The 17,427-nt window shown below is 38.3% G+C and overlaps 1 protein-coding gene across 1 annotated transcript; it reads right to left on the reverse strand.

Annotated features, from left to right (window-relative positions):
• LOC109834790 lies at nt 16,644-17,126 on the reverse strand. Its single transcript, XM_020402805.1, has one exon. The coding sequence runs from the start codon at nt 17,124-17,126 to the stop codon at nt 16,644-16,646; it is 483 nt and encodes a 160-aa protein (XP_020258394.1).

Below are 17,427 nucleotides of genomic sequence, written 5' to 3' on the forward strand. Positions count from 1 at the left end.
TTCGATTTATTTGGTTTAATTTTTCAAACCCGCTTCTTCACCACCATTGATCTTGATTTGATCTAATCTGGGCCGCTCTTTCTTCCTCTCTAAGATCCGACCCTCTTCATCCTCTACCTTCATTCGAAATATTTTTCCCCAAATTAGAAACCTCTCCTCGGTCGCCCGCAGCAATTCCTCGGTCGACCGCAGCTGCTCTCCACCTCTCTTGGGTAATCTCTCACCTCTCAATTTCTTCTCTTGCTCTAGAATTTCAACATTTTAATTCTAGGGTTTTGGTTTAGGGTTTGCTAATTTGTACTTATTGTACTTTATTTTTCTTTTTAGGGTTTCAATTTCTGTCAAATTTCACATCTTTTCATAACCCTAATTGATCATATCTGTCAAAATGCCTCCTAAGAAAAGATCTAAACCTGAATCTGGTTCCTCATCTTCGATTGCCTCTTATTATGAGGATTATCTTATGTTTAAGTCCCTAGTTAAGAAATATAGGGAGCTATGCAAACTGAAAATCCTACCCACTAGATATATCAAATTCGAACAATTAGCCATGTATGACATTCATACGATTCTACATGATGTTGGGTTGGCTAGGCTGTTAGATGTGGAACGTAAAGTTCCTTATTATCCATTTCTGGTATATTTGTTTTATGCAAATTTGTCTGTCACTTCCTCTGCTGATGGTGTCCAAACCATCTCCACATCTATTAAAAATATCCAGATTTCATTTTCTACCGACGAGCTTGCGGGAATTCTTAAGATTCCAACAAGTGACGTTGAGCTCATGTCTATCGATCACACCGATCAGGCTGTGAACGATATCTTGTTTAAGCCCGGTTGAACCTATCCTATGAACAACAAATCACTCAATCCCACTGCCAAAATCATAGCTGGTATTGTTGCTCATAATCTCATTCCAAAAACCCGTAGCTTTGATCATTTTGCCCCTGACAAAGTTAATGTTGTTTATGCCATTTTTGCCAAAATAAAAGTAAATTGGGCAAATGTTTTTCTTAAGAACATGGCATGCAAACATCACAAATTTCTTCCTTTTGGCAGTTTCATCACCCTCATTCTTCAACACTTCGGTGTTGCTCTCTCAAATGAACCTAAAGTTGATCCGGGTAAGGAGTACTTTGATAAAGACTCTCTCTCCCGTATGCAACTTTCCGCCTCTTTATCTGATCCTTCTAAGCCATCATCTTCTCGGTCTAGAGCTTCCACCTCCTCCACTTCTGATATCTGTGCCCGTTTGGATCATCTCGAGACTCAGGTCTCAACTATTCAGAGGGACGTTAGGACTATTCTATCTTATCAGTGTCAGTCTCTTGGGATTCCGGATCCCTCTTCCAGTTCTGAGTCTGGTTCTGAGGAGGGCCCTGCTGATGGATCTGATTCTGCCTCCGATGATGGATCTGCATCTGGCTCTGGCCCTGCTTCTGGTGGTGATGGTGGTGATTGACTTTGTTGAGTTTTATTGGATTCTATGCTTATGGTGATGTTTATGTTTTGTTGTTGAACTACAACTTGATACTTATGTTTTATTTTGAGTTGTAATAACTTTATGTTTGTGTGGAAAACTATGTGACTTTGTGAAACAAATTATGTATGGTTTGTAGTATTGTGGAACAAATTATGTTTGTGGAAAACTATGTAGTATTTGGTGTCTAAGTGATGATTTGTGTTTTATTTGGTCTATATATTATTTATGGTTGTTTTTGGATGGATATGGTTGCTTAGCTCCTATGTATGAATATGATCTTTATTTATCATCTATGCAAATTGACAGGGGGAGCTTTAGCTGTATATTTGCTTTTTTATCTGTGCTTATATGCAGGGGGAGCATTGCTCCTATTCAATATATATTTATTTATTTTTTTCCCTTTTTGATGTTGTCAAAGGGGGAGAAAATCTAATGTGGTTTATATGTTTAATTCATATTGTATGTGGTTTATCAGTGTTTATCAGTGTATATTTCATATCAATATATAAATTGTTTGCCATCATCAAAAAGGGGGAGATTGTTAACCCTATAGTTTTGATGATGATTTGTCAAACAATTTATCGCTAATATATTCTCTAGTTTTGTTTTTATGTTTCTCTTTACAGGTATTTCAACACACGACAATCAAGCGTTAAAGATTCAAGTTCATATGTGAGGAGTTACCTAGGTATAAGAATGATTTACTTACATATATTGTATGTTTATATTTAAGCTCAATATATGTACACTTAACACGATTTTTGACGTTTTCTATCATATAAATGATTTTTCATCAAACCTTGTTACAATATATTTTATCTCATGTTTACAGCACTTTCATGCTTTATTATATACATATAATATATGCATGATATATATTTGCATGTTTATAAGTCATATCAAAATTTTCATATTCGTAAAATACAGGTTTTACGAACACTTTTCAAAAACAATGTTGTAGGCATCGAAAATTACCCATAGCTCTCCACGAATAGCTCAGTGTTAAAGAACGACGATGAACGTCACTATCCGATCCACAGGAGTTCGATTGATGTCGATTGAAGTGAATCGACGAACTACGAAGGCACGGGCTAATCGAGAGCCCCGCGATGTTTACAAAAGGAACAACGCCCTTCGTGTCTCGTTCATCCTACAGATAATCCAACCATCGGAACTAATAGAACTCTTCGTCAGACTTCCAACGCACTTCGAATCACTAAAATCAGAGTTCGGACGAAGAATTTACATAGAACTCTTCGTCAGACTTCCAACGCACTTCGAATCACTAAAATCAGAGTTCGGACGAAGAATTTACAGCGAAAGCGGACGAATGCACCTTAACGGAGCGTCTCGGTCAATGCGAGACACCCCAGGGGTGTCTCGGATTTTGTGAGACACCCCAGGGGTGTCTCGGATTTTCTGAGACACCCCAGGGGTGTCTCGGATTTTCCGAGACACCCCAGGGGTGTCCCGGATTTTGAGAGACACCCTCCAAGGCAGATTTGGGCCTTTAGCCCGTTTTAACCACTCTGCAACCCCTCATGCCTATAAATACAAGCCTTAGGCCTCATTTTTTCAGATCTGGATTTTTGGAGAATAGGCGAAGCCAGAGGTAGCAACGATGGATTGAGTTTATTGAGAACTATGAATTCGTGATTCTGTACATCCAGGAATAATTAAGATGTACAAAGACCTAAAGAGACACGTTTGGTGGAGTGATATGCGTAGAAAGATTTCAGAGTATATAGCTAAGTGTCTTACCTGTCAGTAAGTGAAGGTAGAACATTAGAGACCGGTAGCAACACTTCAATCTTTTCCCATTTAGAAATAGAAGTGGGCGGACTTTTTATGAACCTTATTGTAGGGTTGCCGTAGTCGGAGAAAGAAAATGATTCTATTTGGATGATAATGGATATACTAATGAAGCCAGCATATTTCATTTCAGTAAGGACTACTCCTACCGCCGAGGCATATGCGAGGATATTTGTTCGGGAGATAGTTCGACTTCATGGAGTTCCAAACACGATTGTATCAGATCAAGGTTCAATGTTCATTGCACACTTTTGGAAGAGTTTCCAGGATTCACTTGGTAGCGGACTATCATACAATAGTATGTTCCACCCATAGACGGATGGTCAGACGGGGAGAGTAAATCAGGTGTTGGAAGATATATTACGGGCTTGTGTCATTGACTTTCAAAACAGCTGGGAGGAATCATATTCCACTGATAGAGTTCGCTTATAACAGCAGTTATCAAGCGATAATTGGTGTGACTCCGTATGAAGCATCGTACTAGAGGCCTTGCAGATCACCTATATGTTGGGTAGAGCCGGAGGATAGTTTAATGCGTAGGCCAGAGCTTATGAGATAGATTACTAGAGAACAGGTTCTAGCCGCTCAGAGTCAGCAAAAGAGTTATGCAGATAAGAGATGAGGACATTTAGAGTTTCAGATTTGAAGAGTTAGTTGTGCTGAAAGTATCATCTATGAAAGACGTTCAGCGATTCGAAAGGCGGAGAAAGCTTGAACTGAGATATATTGGACCGTTCCAGATTTTGGAGTTTATTGGGGCTATTTCATATGGATAAGACTTTCCAGCATTGATGTCTAGTGTACATAAAGTATTTCACATTTCAATGTTCAAGAAGCAATTACATGATGAAGAGCAGCAGTGAGTGTTGAACACATCAGAGTTTTAGCTTCAGGATGATTTAACTACGATTGAAATCCCAGTTTATATACTTGCTAGAGGAGACAAGAAATTTGGAAACGAGATATTTTTTTCCCTTGGTGAAAGTCCAGTGGAACCGAGGAGGCATTGAGGAGATTTCTTGGGAGCGTGATGAGGACATGCGTCGCGACTACCCACTCCTGTTTGAACAGGTAAATTATTTTTTTATGATATGTGTTTTATATTATGTTTACATCTTGGGTTATATTTACATTTAACACTAGAATGTGAATATTTCTGCTTAATTCTTAATCTTTTGGAACACATGGTATATATATGGGGGGTTCCTTGTTTGGATTTTTCACTCGATGTACTAGTTCCACTAGATTAGGGTTCGAATGGGAGTATTACCATTTTAGATCGTTAAGTATAAATATTTTTTCTATATGTTCATCTAGAAGTTCATATTGCGATATGCGTATGATTTCCGAATTTCGAGGACGAAATTCTTTTAAGGAGGGAAGAATGTAAAACCCCGAAAATTTGAATATAGTGTGATAAATAATTATAAATATGTTATATGATGAAAATAATGTATTTTTATGTTTGAGTATGATAGGAATTGATTTGAGATCAATTCAATGTATATTTGTGAATATATGAGTGTAAATACACAAAACATGCACAAAGGCAAATAGTGATAATCTGAGAATTTTGACCAGTTGAGAGTTTCTATATTTTGCATACTGATTCAATTATAATCTGGAAAAGTGTATAAGACCAAAGTTGTAGGTCTCTTCAATAGCTTTCCAACGAATCTTAAATCACCTCATTCCGAGATCATATGAGAAAGTTACAACCTTTTTACCGAACCCCAGTCTGAGCATGGTCCAGAACTCTGAGCAGTCGACCGCCGTGGTCGCTGCGGTCGACCGCTCAGCGTACAGACGCCAGTTTCAGTTCTGTTTCGGGTTGGTTTTGTTTATACCAAACTCGGTTATTACCCTACTTATATATACTCGTTTTGAAACTCTCAGAACCCTCTTTCAAACCCTAATAGCCTCAGCCCCCTTCTCTCTCTCCTCTCAAACCCTAACTTCGTTTTTGGCATTTTTGGGGGAGTTTCGAAGGATTCTCGGCAGATTTTCTGGGGGATTCAGCAGGGGATCGTCCTCCTACAGGTCAAGGAGATTGCTACACATCAGAGGCGAGTAACATCTCGCCCAACTTTACCCTTTTTCGTTTTTATGCTTAGATTTAAGTTTTAATCCGGTTTTATTGAGCCTAAATCGTATTTTATGTAAATAAAGTAGATCCTTATGGCATAAATGTGAAAATCATATATTTTAGTCTTTAAAAGTTCACTAATGACTTTAGTAGATGAGATTTTAACCTGAAACGTTTTTTATGAGAGTTTAAATCTATTATTACTGTTTAAGAACTTTTAAACTCATGTTGATTAAGTTTGAGATTTTTGGTAAATGAGGTTTTAACTATTTAAACTTGTTGTTTACTATCATATATTACTATTGAAATGTTAAAGTTAGGTGGGTATAGAAATTTCCAAATTTTGGATGAGTTTCGAAACTGACAGAAACCCAGACTGGGATTCTGTCCTCTTAGCGGTCGACCGCAGCGGACTCAGCGGTCGACCGTCGCGGGATTTTGCCAGCAGAATCATTTCTGCTCTTTGAGCGGTCGACCGGCATGACCTCTGCGGTTACTTAGTCCTCGTGTTGGACATGCATTGCTATTTAATCCTCGTGCTGGATATGCATTACCATCCGGTCCATGCGTTGGACAACGGTCACATCCGGTCCATGCGTTGGATAACGGTCACATCCGGTCCATGCGCTGGACAACTGTCACATCCGGTCCATGCGTTGGACAACGGTTATATTCAGTCCATGAGTTGGACGTTTACTTCATGCAGTCTATGGGTTGGACGTTTAATTTATATAGTCTATGTTTTGGACACTTACTCGTTTTCGGACCTGATACTCATGTGAGTTTAACATGACATTTGTGGTGGCCTCGTCATGATTACATTTATCGGTGGAGATGAGTTTGTATTTGTTTTATTTATTATTTCTTGTATTAGACCTCGGGTTTAGTATTTAGGGATTTACAATTGGAGATACAAGGTATATACATGAGGGTTTCCTTGTTTGGATTATTTCGCTCGACGTACCTACGCTCGTGTTGTAATTTCCTAAATACCAAAACCCATTGTTGTTAGGACAAATGATTTTATATTATTATGTATTAACTGTATTTTCATACACAACAAGCCCTATCCCTTGGGGTTGGTTGTGATGTTGCTCGCTAGCGCTTTGACGCTCGTTGTCCCTCCCCCTTTCAGGTAATGAGGCAGGAGCCCGGAGAGTCGCAGGATAAGGGAGACCCTTACTAGTGCTTATTTATCCTCTTATTAGATGTATTTTATTTTGTACTCCACTTGAGACATTTTCAGACTTAAGAGGTTTATGTTCTAGAGTTGTAAAGGCTGTGTGCCTTATTTCCTGTATCAGATATTATGTACTTTGAGACATGTTGAGATCTCCAGATCGTTGTTATTCATTTCAGACTTTGACTATGTATTCCAGTTTATTTGGTTGAGGAGATGTGTTAATTTGATGTTCTATCATTTCATCAAGTATTTGTTGTAAAACCTTTTACTTGCTTTGTACCTACACCTATTGTTGATTCCTCTAGAGAGATAGTAATTGTGATGGTAAAACATGTTATTGCACGGTGTGGTGCATGGCAGGTTTGACATTCCTGGTTTCACCTCGGACTGCAGCCTTGTGTGAACCCAGGGGCGTCACAACATGTTAGATGTTCTTAATGGTGCGCAATCTTTAATTTTATCTTATTTTAAATTTGTTATCAAAATTATGCGTGAACCACCTCATATAACCTATTAGAGATTTTATAAATAGATGTTCTCCTCAACTTATTACTATTGAAGATAGACAGGTAAAATCTTATCATGCTATTCAAATTCCATGTATTTTATAGGTATCAAAAATTAATTTCAGATTTATTTCTTTGAATAATATAGATACATTGTGTAATCGGATACACATGGAATCTCTGAAATATATATATATATATATTACTTTATATATGTAGATTTCAAAGTTTTAAAGCATTAATATCAAAAGCAAGGAAAAAATCTTTATGAGATAGGCTATAATCAAAATAAAGAGGATCAACGATGAAAGTTAGAAATATGAATCCACACAGAGTAGTGGATATTGTGTTGTTTTTTTTTTGTCAATGAATTAAATTTTTTCATTCACCAAATGTAAGCTTTTAAGAACATCAAGAACCTCCTATGTGAGGTATCAAAAATTCAAAACAGATCAAAGAAGATCAACTATCTAATCTATTTACAGAGACTAATCCATTCTTTGCAGTTATCCGGCAAGGAGCTGTTGAGGACAATGATCAATATGTCCATCTTGATCTCCTTTACCAATTGGTCTTTGCTCTTGCACTGTTGCTTGAAAATTCTACAGTTGCGTTCACACCAAATTTTGTACAGGGTGGTAGTAAACGCCAATCTTTTAATCTTCACTTTGTCCCCATTCCCTCTAAGATTGTTACAGTACCAGTCCAGAAGATTATGCCAATTGCAAGCTGTCCATTTGAATTGAAGCCACAACATCACCTGGTTCCAAATCTTACTTGAAAAAGGGCAATCAAAGAATAGGTGGTCTTTGTTCTCCTGACCTGAACATAAGGTGCACATATTTTCATTTACAATCCCTCTCTTCATCAATCTATCCTTTGTTTGCAGCCTGGAACATAAGGTGCACATATTTTCATTTACAATCCCTCTCTTCATCAATCTATCCTTTGTTTGCAGCCTGTTTTGGACAGCAAGCCAACAAATAAAAGAATGTTTAGGATAGTTCAAACCTCCCCAAACATTGTTGTTCCATCTCACTTTGCTAGTATTATGGGAGAATAACTTGTAAAGAGAAGAGAGCTGAACTTTAGTATTTTTATAGTGAGAAGCTAAGAGCTGTTTCAGATTTTCCTCCCCTCCACATTGAATCAAATATTAGTTGTACTTTGAATTGCTTCAACATGCTAATGAGGCTATGAAGAGAGAAAGCAACCTAGATGACGATCAGCAATCTGGCCACGCAAGACTAAAGAACTTCATTGTAGAATAGCTACAAATATTAAGAAATGTTTTACTATATCATATTTTTCAACTATCTATGTTTTTATGTTTAATTATGGAATGCAATTATGTGATGAATGCGTAAACTTGGTTATATATAATAGTAGATATCGGACTAATATACTATAATATATTATGATATCATTAGTACATTAAAATATTAATATATTGAACATAATATCTTACACACTTCTTACATAGATAATTACTAGCATATGAAACTATTTTCATAAACTATAAGATATTTTTAGATAAAATATCACGTGACGAACGGCAAAAATAAGATAGGAAAAAAATTGTGTGCAAAAAAATATTTTAAGGAAACTGAGCATGGGATGAATACTAGTTTCTTATAATACAACAATTAATATCTAATGTATAGGGTCCTTTATGGCAAAAGTGCAAAGTCGGCTAAACTATAGGTACTTAAGTGCAATTATACCTCACAAAAGATCGGCTGGCAGGGGCAGCGACCAAGGGTAGCGGCGGAGATCTGGCGATGCTGGGGAGACGTCGACGACGGGGTGACGTTAGGGCAGGCACTAAGCAGGCGGTGGGAGGCACTGAAGGCGACGAGGCCGCATGGTCGGCACTGAACAGTGATAGGATGGAACAGACGAGCTGTGGCAAGCAGAAGGCCCAGGTGCAAAGCATGCTGCTGGGAGAGGCGCTGGCAGCGGCCGACGCTGGCGTAGGGAAGAGGCGGCGCGGTGCGCGACAGGGAAAGAGGCCAGCGTAGGCACAGAGGCGCTGACGCTGGGAATGCGGCGGCGCTGCGCTGCCTGGGAAGAGAGGCAATTGTATGCCAACATGAACAGTTAAGAACTTTTAAGGACAAATTTTTAAAACGCACCTCTTTTTTTATTTTTTAAGCAAAATCGACCTCTAAGAAAATATCATGAGCAAAACCTGACCCTTTTCAGAAGCAAAAATTCGCTTTTTGTTCCAAAAATTTTAGGCGAATTGCACGGACTTAGTAGTTCCCCGTGCAGGTTCATTTTAATTCTCGGACGAAATCCCGCCAATGGCCTCCCAGTTCAACCCCTCTCTCGTCTCTCTCCTAACTCCTTCTCCGGAAGAACTTAAAACCAGCCCACCTCTCCGGGTGAACACAACTCACGGATACCAAGCCCCGACGCCGCTCCTCTCCGCTGCACCCTCGCGCGTCCTAACGTCTACCCCTACCTTACCGCCGATCTTCCCTCGACATCATGCAGAACCATCGATTGCCCCGCGTCCTCCCCCTGTTCAACTCCCCGTAAGCCCGAGCGCTCTGTTCGCCCTCTTCCCAGACCGCCGCCAATCGATTACGCCGCCCTCCCCATCTCCGCCTCAAGCCGCGCGCCTGTCGCTCTCCGACCTCAGCCCCCTCGCAGCGCTCGAGCTCGGCAGCTCCCCTCTGCCCTCCGACGTTGTCATCTCGTCCCTAACGCAGCTCCCTCCGATTTTGGTGGTCTCGAACAGGGGAGATGGAAGGTCGAGGCGGCTGCTGTAGGACCGTCAGTCCTAGCGGGTCAGCAAGGCGGATCTGGAGGAGCTCGGGGCGCTGGCTGAACTCGAGCTCGAGGTGACGGGGAGCTGATGGTGATGGCGGTTGAGGGGCTGATCGGAGAGCGATAGCGGAGGGAGCTACTGAGCTCGAACTCGAGGGGGCTGAGCTCGGAGAGGCCGGACGTGGGGAGGAGAAGGAGGAGGTGGGCTGGTTTTCTTCGGAGAAGGGAGGAGAGAGAACGAGAGAGGGGTTGAACTGGAGCCAGTTGGGGGATCGACACGAGAATTAAAATGAACTGCACGGGACTACTAGTCCCGTGCAATTCGCTAAAATTTTTTGGAAGCAAAACCGACTCTTTTCTTCTGAAAAGGGTCGGTTTTGCTCATTATTTTTCTTTGGGGTCGATTTTGCTTAATAAAATAAAAAAAGGGGTGGTTTTAAAAATTTGTCCAACTTTTAATTAGGGTTTAGCTTAATATATATTTGTGCTTAGTGGGTTGTTTAGGTTTCGGTGTTTTATATTAATTTTGGTTAGTTGGTTATTTGGGTTAGTGGCATGTTATGATTAGGATTAGGAGTTATAAATGAAGGTAATAGACTCCTTCGTCTTTTAGGAGACCCAATAACGACGGTATTTGAACCAAATTAATGAAGGGACTAGAAAACCGTTATCCCATATCATATCATTAATCTAATAATTGTGATAACTCAATGAAGGGCTTTAAAACCGTCATTATTTTATACACATTAATGATGGTTAACTGGTCCCTTCACTAATTTTGGTCGTTAAATACCGGATTTTTTATAGTGGAAAGCGTCTCCATTAAGGCTCTTTATAAATACAACAAAAATTCAAATCACTAATATATACAACTATTATAACATTCGAAAGAGGTATAATCTTAGAAAACCTACCCTAAATTTTATACAATTAAACCTACGAATAACTTACCAATATATAGACACAGTAGCGCACCTTTAAGACAACGATAACTACCATTTATAATAGAGTTGAGCAGTGGTTGCAAAGGCTGCAACAAGAAAGTTGATAGAGATGTTAATAATAAGTGTTCAAATGATAAATATTGTAGAATCGTCGATGATGTAGTACAAAGGTAAAGTGATATCAACTCTTCATAAAATTAATATATCAAAATTAAATGTTAATATTATAATCTAAAGTAAATTGACAATAAAAAAATGTATTGTATTTAGTTCAGATCCACATAGAAAATAACACACACAGAGCAAAGGTAATATTATGACACAACAAAAATTCTTATTAGATGCACAACAGAAGAATTCATTGCAGAGAAAAAAGAGGTAGCTCTTAACCTTATTTAAGTAATAAATAAAAAATAAAAAAATTATATATATGAAATTAATATTTATTCTTATTAAAATAGGAAAAATCAAGGAAAATTTATGTCAAGGCCACAAATTTCAAAAGTCAATGTGCCCCAGCCCCTCATACTTTTTGTATTATGCTACAGCTCCTAAATTTAAAAAAAAAATGTGCCCAAACGCCTCCAGCTCATGATTAGCCAATATTCCACCTAAAATCTCAATTTTACCCCTCTTCTCTCTTAATTTCTCCTTCTCCTTCCTCATCCTCCTTCCTCCCCGGCGATTCTCCACCGGCGATCCTCTTCCACCAGGGATCCTTTTCCTTGTCTCCTTCTCCTTCCTCATCCTCTTCTCCTTCTCCTTTCTCATTCTCTCCTCCCTCATCCTCCTTCCTCCTTCCTCCCCGACGATCCCCCAATCCGTCGTCGACTTTGTATAGGCTCCACCAAAACCGACTCAATCTCTCCTCCTCGATGATCCTCCAATTCCCGGCGATCCTCCTTCCTCTTTTCTCATTCTCTCCTTCCCCATCTTCCTTCCTCGTCTCCTTTCTCATTCTCTCCTTTCTCAATCCCATCACTCAATCACAAACCCGACTCCCTCAAATCTCTACTATACTAGAGTTTCCCCCTAGCTCCTCGCCCGAAGAAATTTATAAAAAAATTGTTTTGTCTTCAAGCCCCATGGAAAAGGACTGTGTGATTATGCTTTGTTCATTGGAAGCAACCGGTCTACGTGTATATCTAGCTGAGATGTTGAGTGAATTGGTTTTTGTTTAAAATGTTATTATATCAAAGTGTAACCAAGAAATAAATTTTAGTAAGAAAATAAACCAAAAATGCCTAATAACAATGTTTAACCACATGCATTGCACGTGCATAAAATCTAATAGAAATCAAAAGTACAAGGATTGAGGGTAATGTGGTCATTAATAAAAAATGAAGTTGAGAAAAAATAAGCGGACCAATTTGACAATAAAGCTCCAGTATAGGGAGCAAATTGGCTTTTTAGACTATAGTCATCAAGTGTATTTCTGTGTGAGATTTGACATTAGTTCATCGTCATCTTCTGAATTGTTATATTAAACATTTAATTAATGAAATACAAGGTGCCCATGGCATGCGATTGGTACGCTCACAAGAGAAATCAAGCACTGTTCAACATGAGGACAGGTTAGGCTCAGGAAAAATGACCAAAAATAGCAAGAAGACTCAACACGCATGTTTTAGAGCATGTTGTATATTAATACAGCACACAACTAGACGAGAGAACGCAACACGCGTGGGCAATACTTTAGTGTTTCTTTACCAACCAATGTTCGGACATCCTAGCTCTCCATCTAATCAGACAAAATAAAAGCTGGCATTAGGCCATTAGCAGCAACTGCACATTGTTTTGGTACTAGCTCACTTCCGCTTCCCTTCTTGCTGACAAGGCAGAATCAAATTTGGATCAGTACAATAATTGTTATGATAAATCTCCAGGATATAATAATATCAATCACACGTAGGAACAAATAAATATCGAGAAGATAAATAACACAAGATATACATGATTCGACTTATAGCCTACGTTCATATGCGAATGAGAAGAATAACTTTACTAAATTATGAGGTATACAATATAGAGATCTCTTAATCACTCAATCCTAGATCAAACCTAAAAGAGAACTTAATCTCTTGAATCAATTGTTTTAGCCTACACAGCCCGTTTTAATGCTTCGGGTGGATCAATTGATGCGGTCTTAATAAAGACTATTTTTTTCTTGTTGCTGCGATCTTAGGTTGGGTGAATTCTCATCAAAGAAAATCTATCATATTTAATATCCCTTATTTTATATTACTAATTATTTTAATAGATATTCTAACAATTGGATTAACTATATTATTTTATAAATGAGCTTGTAAGAGGACTTTTATGCAAAGAAAGAAAACGATAACTATGATAACATATTTATATTTGTTAAGGAGCTTTCTGCAAAAGATAATTTGATGAGGGATTTTAAAAAAATATTAGCACATAATATATAAAGGGGAAAAAAGATTAAGTAAGGGGCTGTTTGGTTCAATAGAATGTAGGAATAGGATTAGGAATCCTATTTTATTTATGGATTCCAACCTAATCCATAAAATTTTTATAGACAAGTTGAAGTTTTATGGAATCCTATTTTTTTGGCATTCTATGTTTGTTTCTCCCAAAGGATTAGGAATCTAACATTTATAGAATTGGAATCAATTCCTAATACCATGTTTGCTTCAAAAAGTCTCTTTTTTTGGGAATAAACACTGTAGCAACAGCAGCCTCTTTATCAATTTAAATATTCCTGTAGCAACGGCTAGAAGAGGCATAATTTCATATTTTGTGCTGGAATCACTGTAGCAACGGCTCTTTTCAGCCTCAAAAAATTTAGATTTTAAAATTCTTAGTCAGGACACTGTAGCAACGGCTAGAAGTGGAACATGGTGGCTATAAATTCACCTTGAGGCCTCACAATTAATCCAAACATTCTCAATTTCAGCATTTATAAAATTCCCATTGTCTTCAATTTGCTGCCCCAACATGAAAATGATATCAGAAGAGTGCTGGCAGGATTATGAAGTTTATTGCGACTGCCATCTCCGAACACCGATGAAAGTGTGCAAGAATGGTAAAAATAAGGGTAGGTGTTATTGGGGGTGTGCAAAATTCCCAAATAAAGAATGCAATCAATTTTTTATGTTATTTTAATTATTACAAACTTCATGTCATGTACCTGTACTTGCAAAAACTACTGAGAATGTAATGAAAACTGTTGTTTGAACTGGGTACAAATTCTTATTGATATTATATGGCTCGGTAATAGATCAACTTGTCATCATTGATTACCCCACCTATAACTTAAACATGTTTATTACAGATTGCATTATAAAGATGAATTGCCTCGCCTAGACATTACAAATTCTAATTGATATTGTATGGCTCAGAAATATATCAACTTGTCATCATTGATTGCCCCACCTATAACTTAAACATGTTTATTACAGATTGCATTATAAGGATGAATTGCCTCGCCTAGACATTGCCAATTCAATGTAGGCTGCAATCTCATCTCAAATATTGCCTCATCTGGATATAATAAACGAGGTAAGTTAGGTTGCATTCTCAGTAAACGTTGATCATCATCATTGCCACATATCAAGTGCAAGGAAAACCACAGGCAAGGCAAACCATAACAGCAAGTAACCCACAGGCAATTAAAACCAAAACAAGCAACAAAAGCTCAAACAAAACAGCACCAACCAGCAAGTAACCCACAACCCCAGCATCAGCCTGAAAAACAAAATGCTCAAAACAAGCACAAACCAACCAGCAGCAGCAGCAAACATGCACAAACCTCAAAACAGGCACAAACCAACAACCAGCAGCAGCAAATGCTGCACAAAGCAACCAGCAGCAGCAACTGCTGCAGAAAACTCAAAACAGGCACAAACCAGCAACCAGCAGCAGCAAATGCTGCACAAAGCAACCAGCAGCAGCAAATGCTGCAGAAAACTTAAAACATGCACAAACCAGCAACCAGCAGCAGCATGAGTTGCAGAAAGCTCAAAACATGAGCTCACCCAAACATTTCAAGTATCAGCATGAGCTGCAGAAAGCTTACCTGATATCAAAATATAATCGGAAAATTCAAAGAAATCAATGATCATTCCACGACCTTACCTGCAACAAAGATTGCAAATATACCAATTCATCAATCCCACAACGACATAGATGTTCTTCATAATAAAAATATATATTGCAACATTAATAGTTTGCAATTAACACAACAATATCCATCAAATTATAATCGAAACCCAACAAACTAGCTATCCGGCCAACCTTGGTCGTTAACTAATTTTGTGATGTACCTCTGCTGACCTTCCTTGGATTTTATGAAAAACCTCCTAGCTTCACGTTCATTGTCATATAAATGGTCTAAAACCCTATCGAGGAACTCCTCGGAATATTCAGACCTATGTTCCTTCAACGCTGTGGCCAACTGCTCAGTCCAGTGTATAACGTGTTGATTTCTCATTGACTGAGACATGGACTCAACAAAGGCACATAGCATTTCCTCTTCACGATTAGATTTTCTGGTTTTTTTGCTAGATGATGAAGTCGTGTTGTCTTTACTCTTAGTCTTATATCTAGTGGGTTGTGGTTGGTTAACAGCACCAGAACGTGGTGCGTTGCAAGCATCAGACTGTGGTTCAGCTTCACTCTCCTCTAGAATCTCGCAATCATCATCGGGGATAGGTATGGACCTGCTAGACCCAATGTTAGCGTACACGGGTCTAACAAAATCACCCTTGGCTTGATCATCACCCATGATAACTTGTAAATTTTTGAAGTGAGGAAGGGGTTTGTTTATGTATGCTTTGTACTTAGAATTGGATTTGTCCTGCAATAATAAATACTTATAAATCCAGAGAATCAAATGTATTAAATTGAATGTGACAAGATAGATGCTGAATTGTTATACCTGGGCCCAAGATTTCAAGGTTTCCTCATCCAATGTAATCATTTTACTTGTTTCATCCCACCTAGAACCACTTATATCAAGGCAAGCTTTCATGTCATTGAATTTGTTCCGCAAACATTTCAAGTGGTTAATGACATGCAGGTGAGTGAAATCAGTCCTGAATTGCATGTTGATTTTCATGGCAGCCATTTTATAAGCTTCAGCCTTGAAGTTCTTGTCTGGCTTCATGCCATCCAATGCTAAATCTGCAAGATAAGGAATAAGCACATCATCGTGCTCTGGAAGCCAAAACTTATTAGCCACGCCTCTTGAGTTCAACCTGGCACACGGAACCTTATTTTTATGGGCTAATCTTTTCCCTCTTTTCAATGGCGAAGTGTGCTCCGCACCATCAACGTCATGAATATCCTTTCCAACTGAATCACCGGTGTTTGGTGAAAATTGATTAGGTCCACTACTTTGAGAACTGGCTGTGGGAAACATCAAACCTTGTGGACTGCCTAACAAGCTCATGTATGACATTGGCGGCTGTGTCATCCCACCATAATTACCATCCCATGGTGGGAATGGTGAGAAAGTATGCGGAGGTGAGGTGAATGGCTGTGGTCGAACAGGCATGTAGTTCATGTTAATCCCTGATGTAGGACTTGGCATTGCATTCGAATGAGAAGGCACGCTTTGCTTATCTGCCGGATTGTTAGCCATACCTAATATATTTTGTAAGCATAGCCATATTAACAATAAAGAAATTTATAGAATATGGGATATGTATGCATTTAGCAGGGAATATAGTAAACGATGTAATTTCTAGTTCAAACAACATAACAAAATAGCAAGTGATAAAAGTAGTAATGGTTTGTTACAAATGGCTTAGAAACAATAAAAGATATCGATGCGAACAGTATGTTAAAATTCACCAAGTTATTACATAGCCATAGAACAGATGCTACACTAAGTTAAACCGCTCTCCATTGTGTTACCACCATTGTACTTTGCACAATAATCCACCCACATCGCCCAAGCAATTTGATCTCGTAACTCCTTCCATTCATTTCTAACATCTCGATCCTCTCTTTGTGTCCTACTTTGAGTATAGTCCATCACATTTGATTCGTCCTCATTTGTCTCTTCCCCAGTATCTTCATCAATTTCAACATTTTCATTTAAAATATCATCATCCGGATCCTCCAAGGCAATAAAGTTGTGCAACACAGTACACGCTAGTACAATGTCCACTTGAGTGGGAAATGGATAATTCGGCTTCCCCGCAAGAATTTTAAACCGATTCTTCAGTATCCCAAATGTGCACTCAATTTTTGATCTTAAAGATGAATGCCTTAAATTGAACAACTCATTCCTATTCTTTGGTGTCCTACTGGTGTGCTCTTTTAAATGATATCGGACACCGCGATACGGGGATATGAAACCTGGCATTGTGGTGTATCCAACGTCACATAGGTAATATTTACCTACATTAATTAAACAGTATTTTAAAATCTCAAATATTGCCAAGTATTTAATATATTATTCATAATGTGCACAAGTGAGAATGAATACCATCGTAAACTCGGAGCCCGTTTTAAAATTATCATACAGTTACAGCTTAAGATGACTACTTATTGCTTGTCAAAATTAAGTAGATAATTGATACAAATATTTATTTCTTTTAAAGCAAGAAATCTAATTGCAATAATAAATTATTTTAACTAATGTTGCATTCCATCTCACACAATTC

Source organism: Asparagus officinalis, chromosome 3 (genome assembly GCF_001876935.1).
Source record: "Asparagus officinalis chromosome 3, Aspof.V1, whole genome shotgun sequence".
Lineage (NCBI taxonomy): Eukaryota > Viridiplantae > Streptophyta > Magnoliopsida > Asparagales > Asparagaceae > Asparagus > Asparagus officinalis.

Coding starts and splice junctions, on each gene's coding strand:
- LOC109834790 (XM_020402805.1), bottom strand. CDS start 17,126: ATGCCAGGTTTCATATCCCCGTATCGCGGTGTCCGATATCATTTAAAA.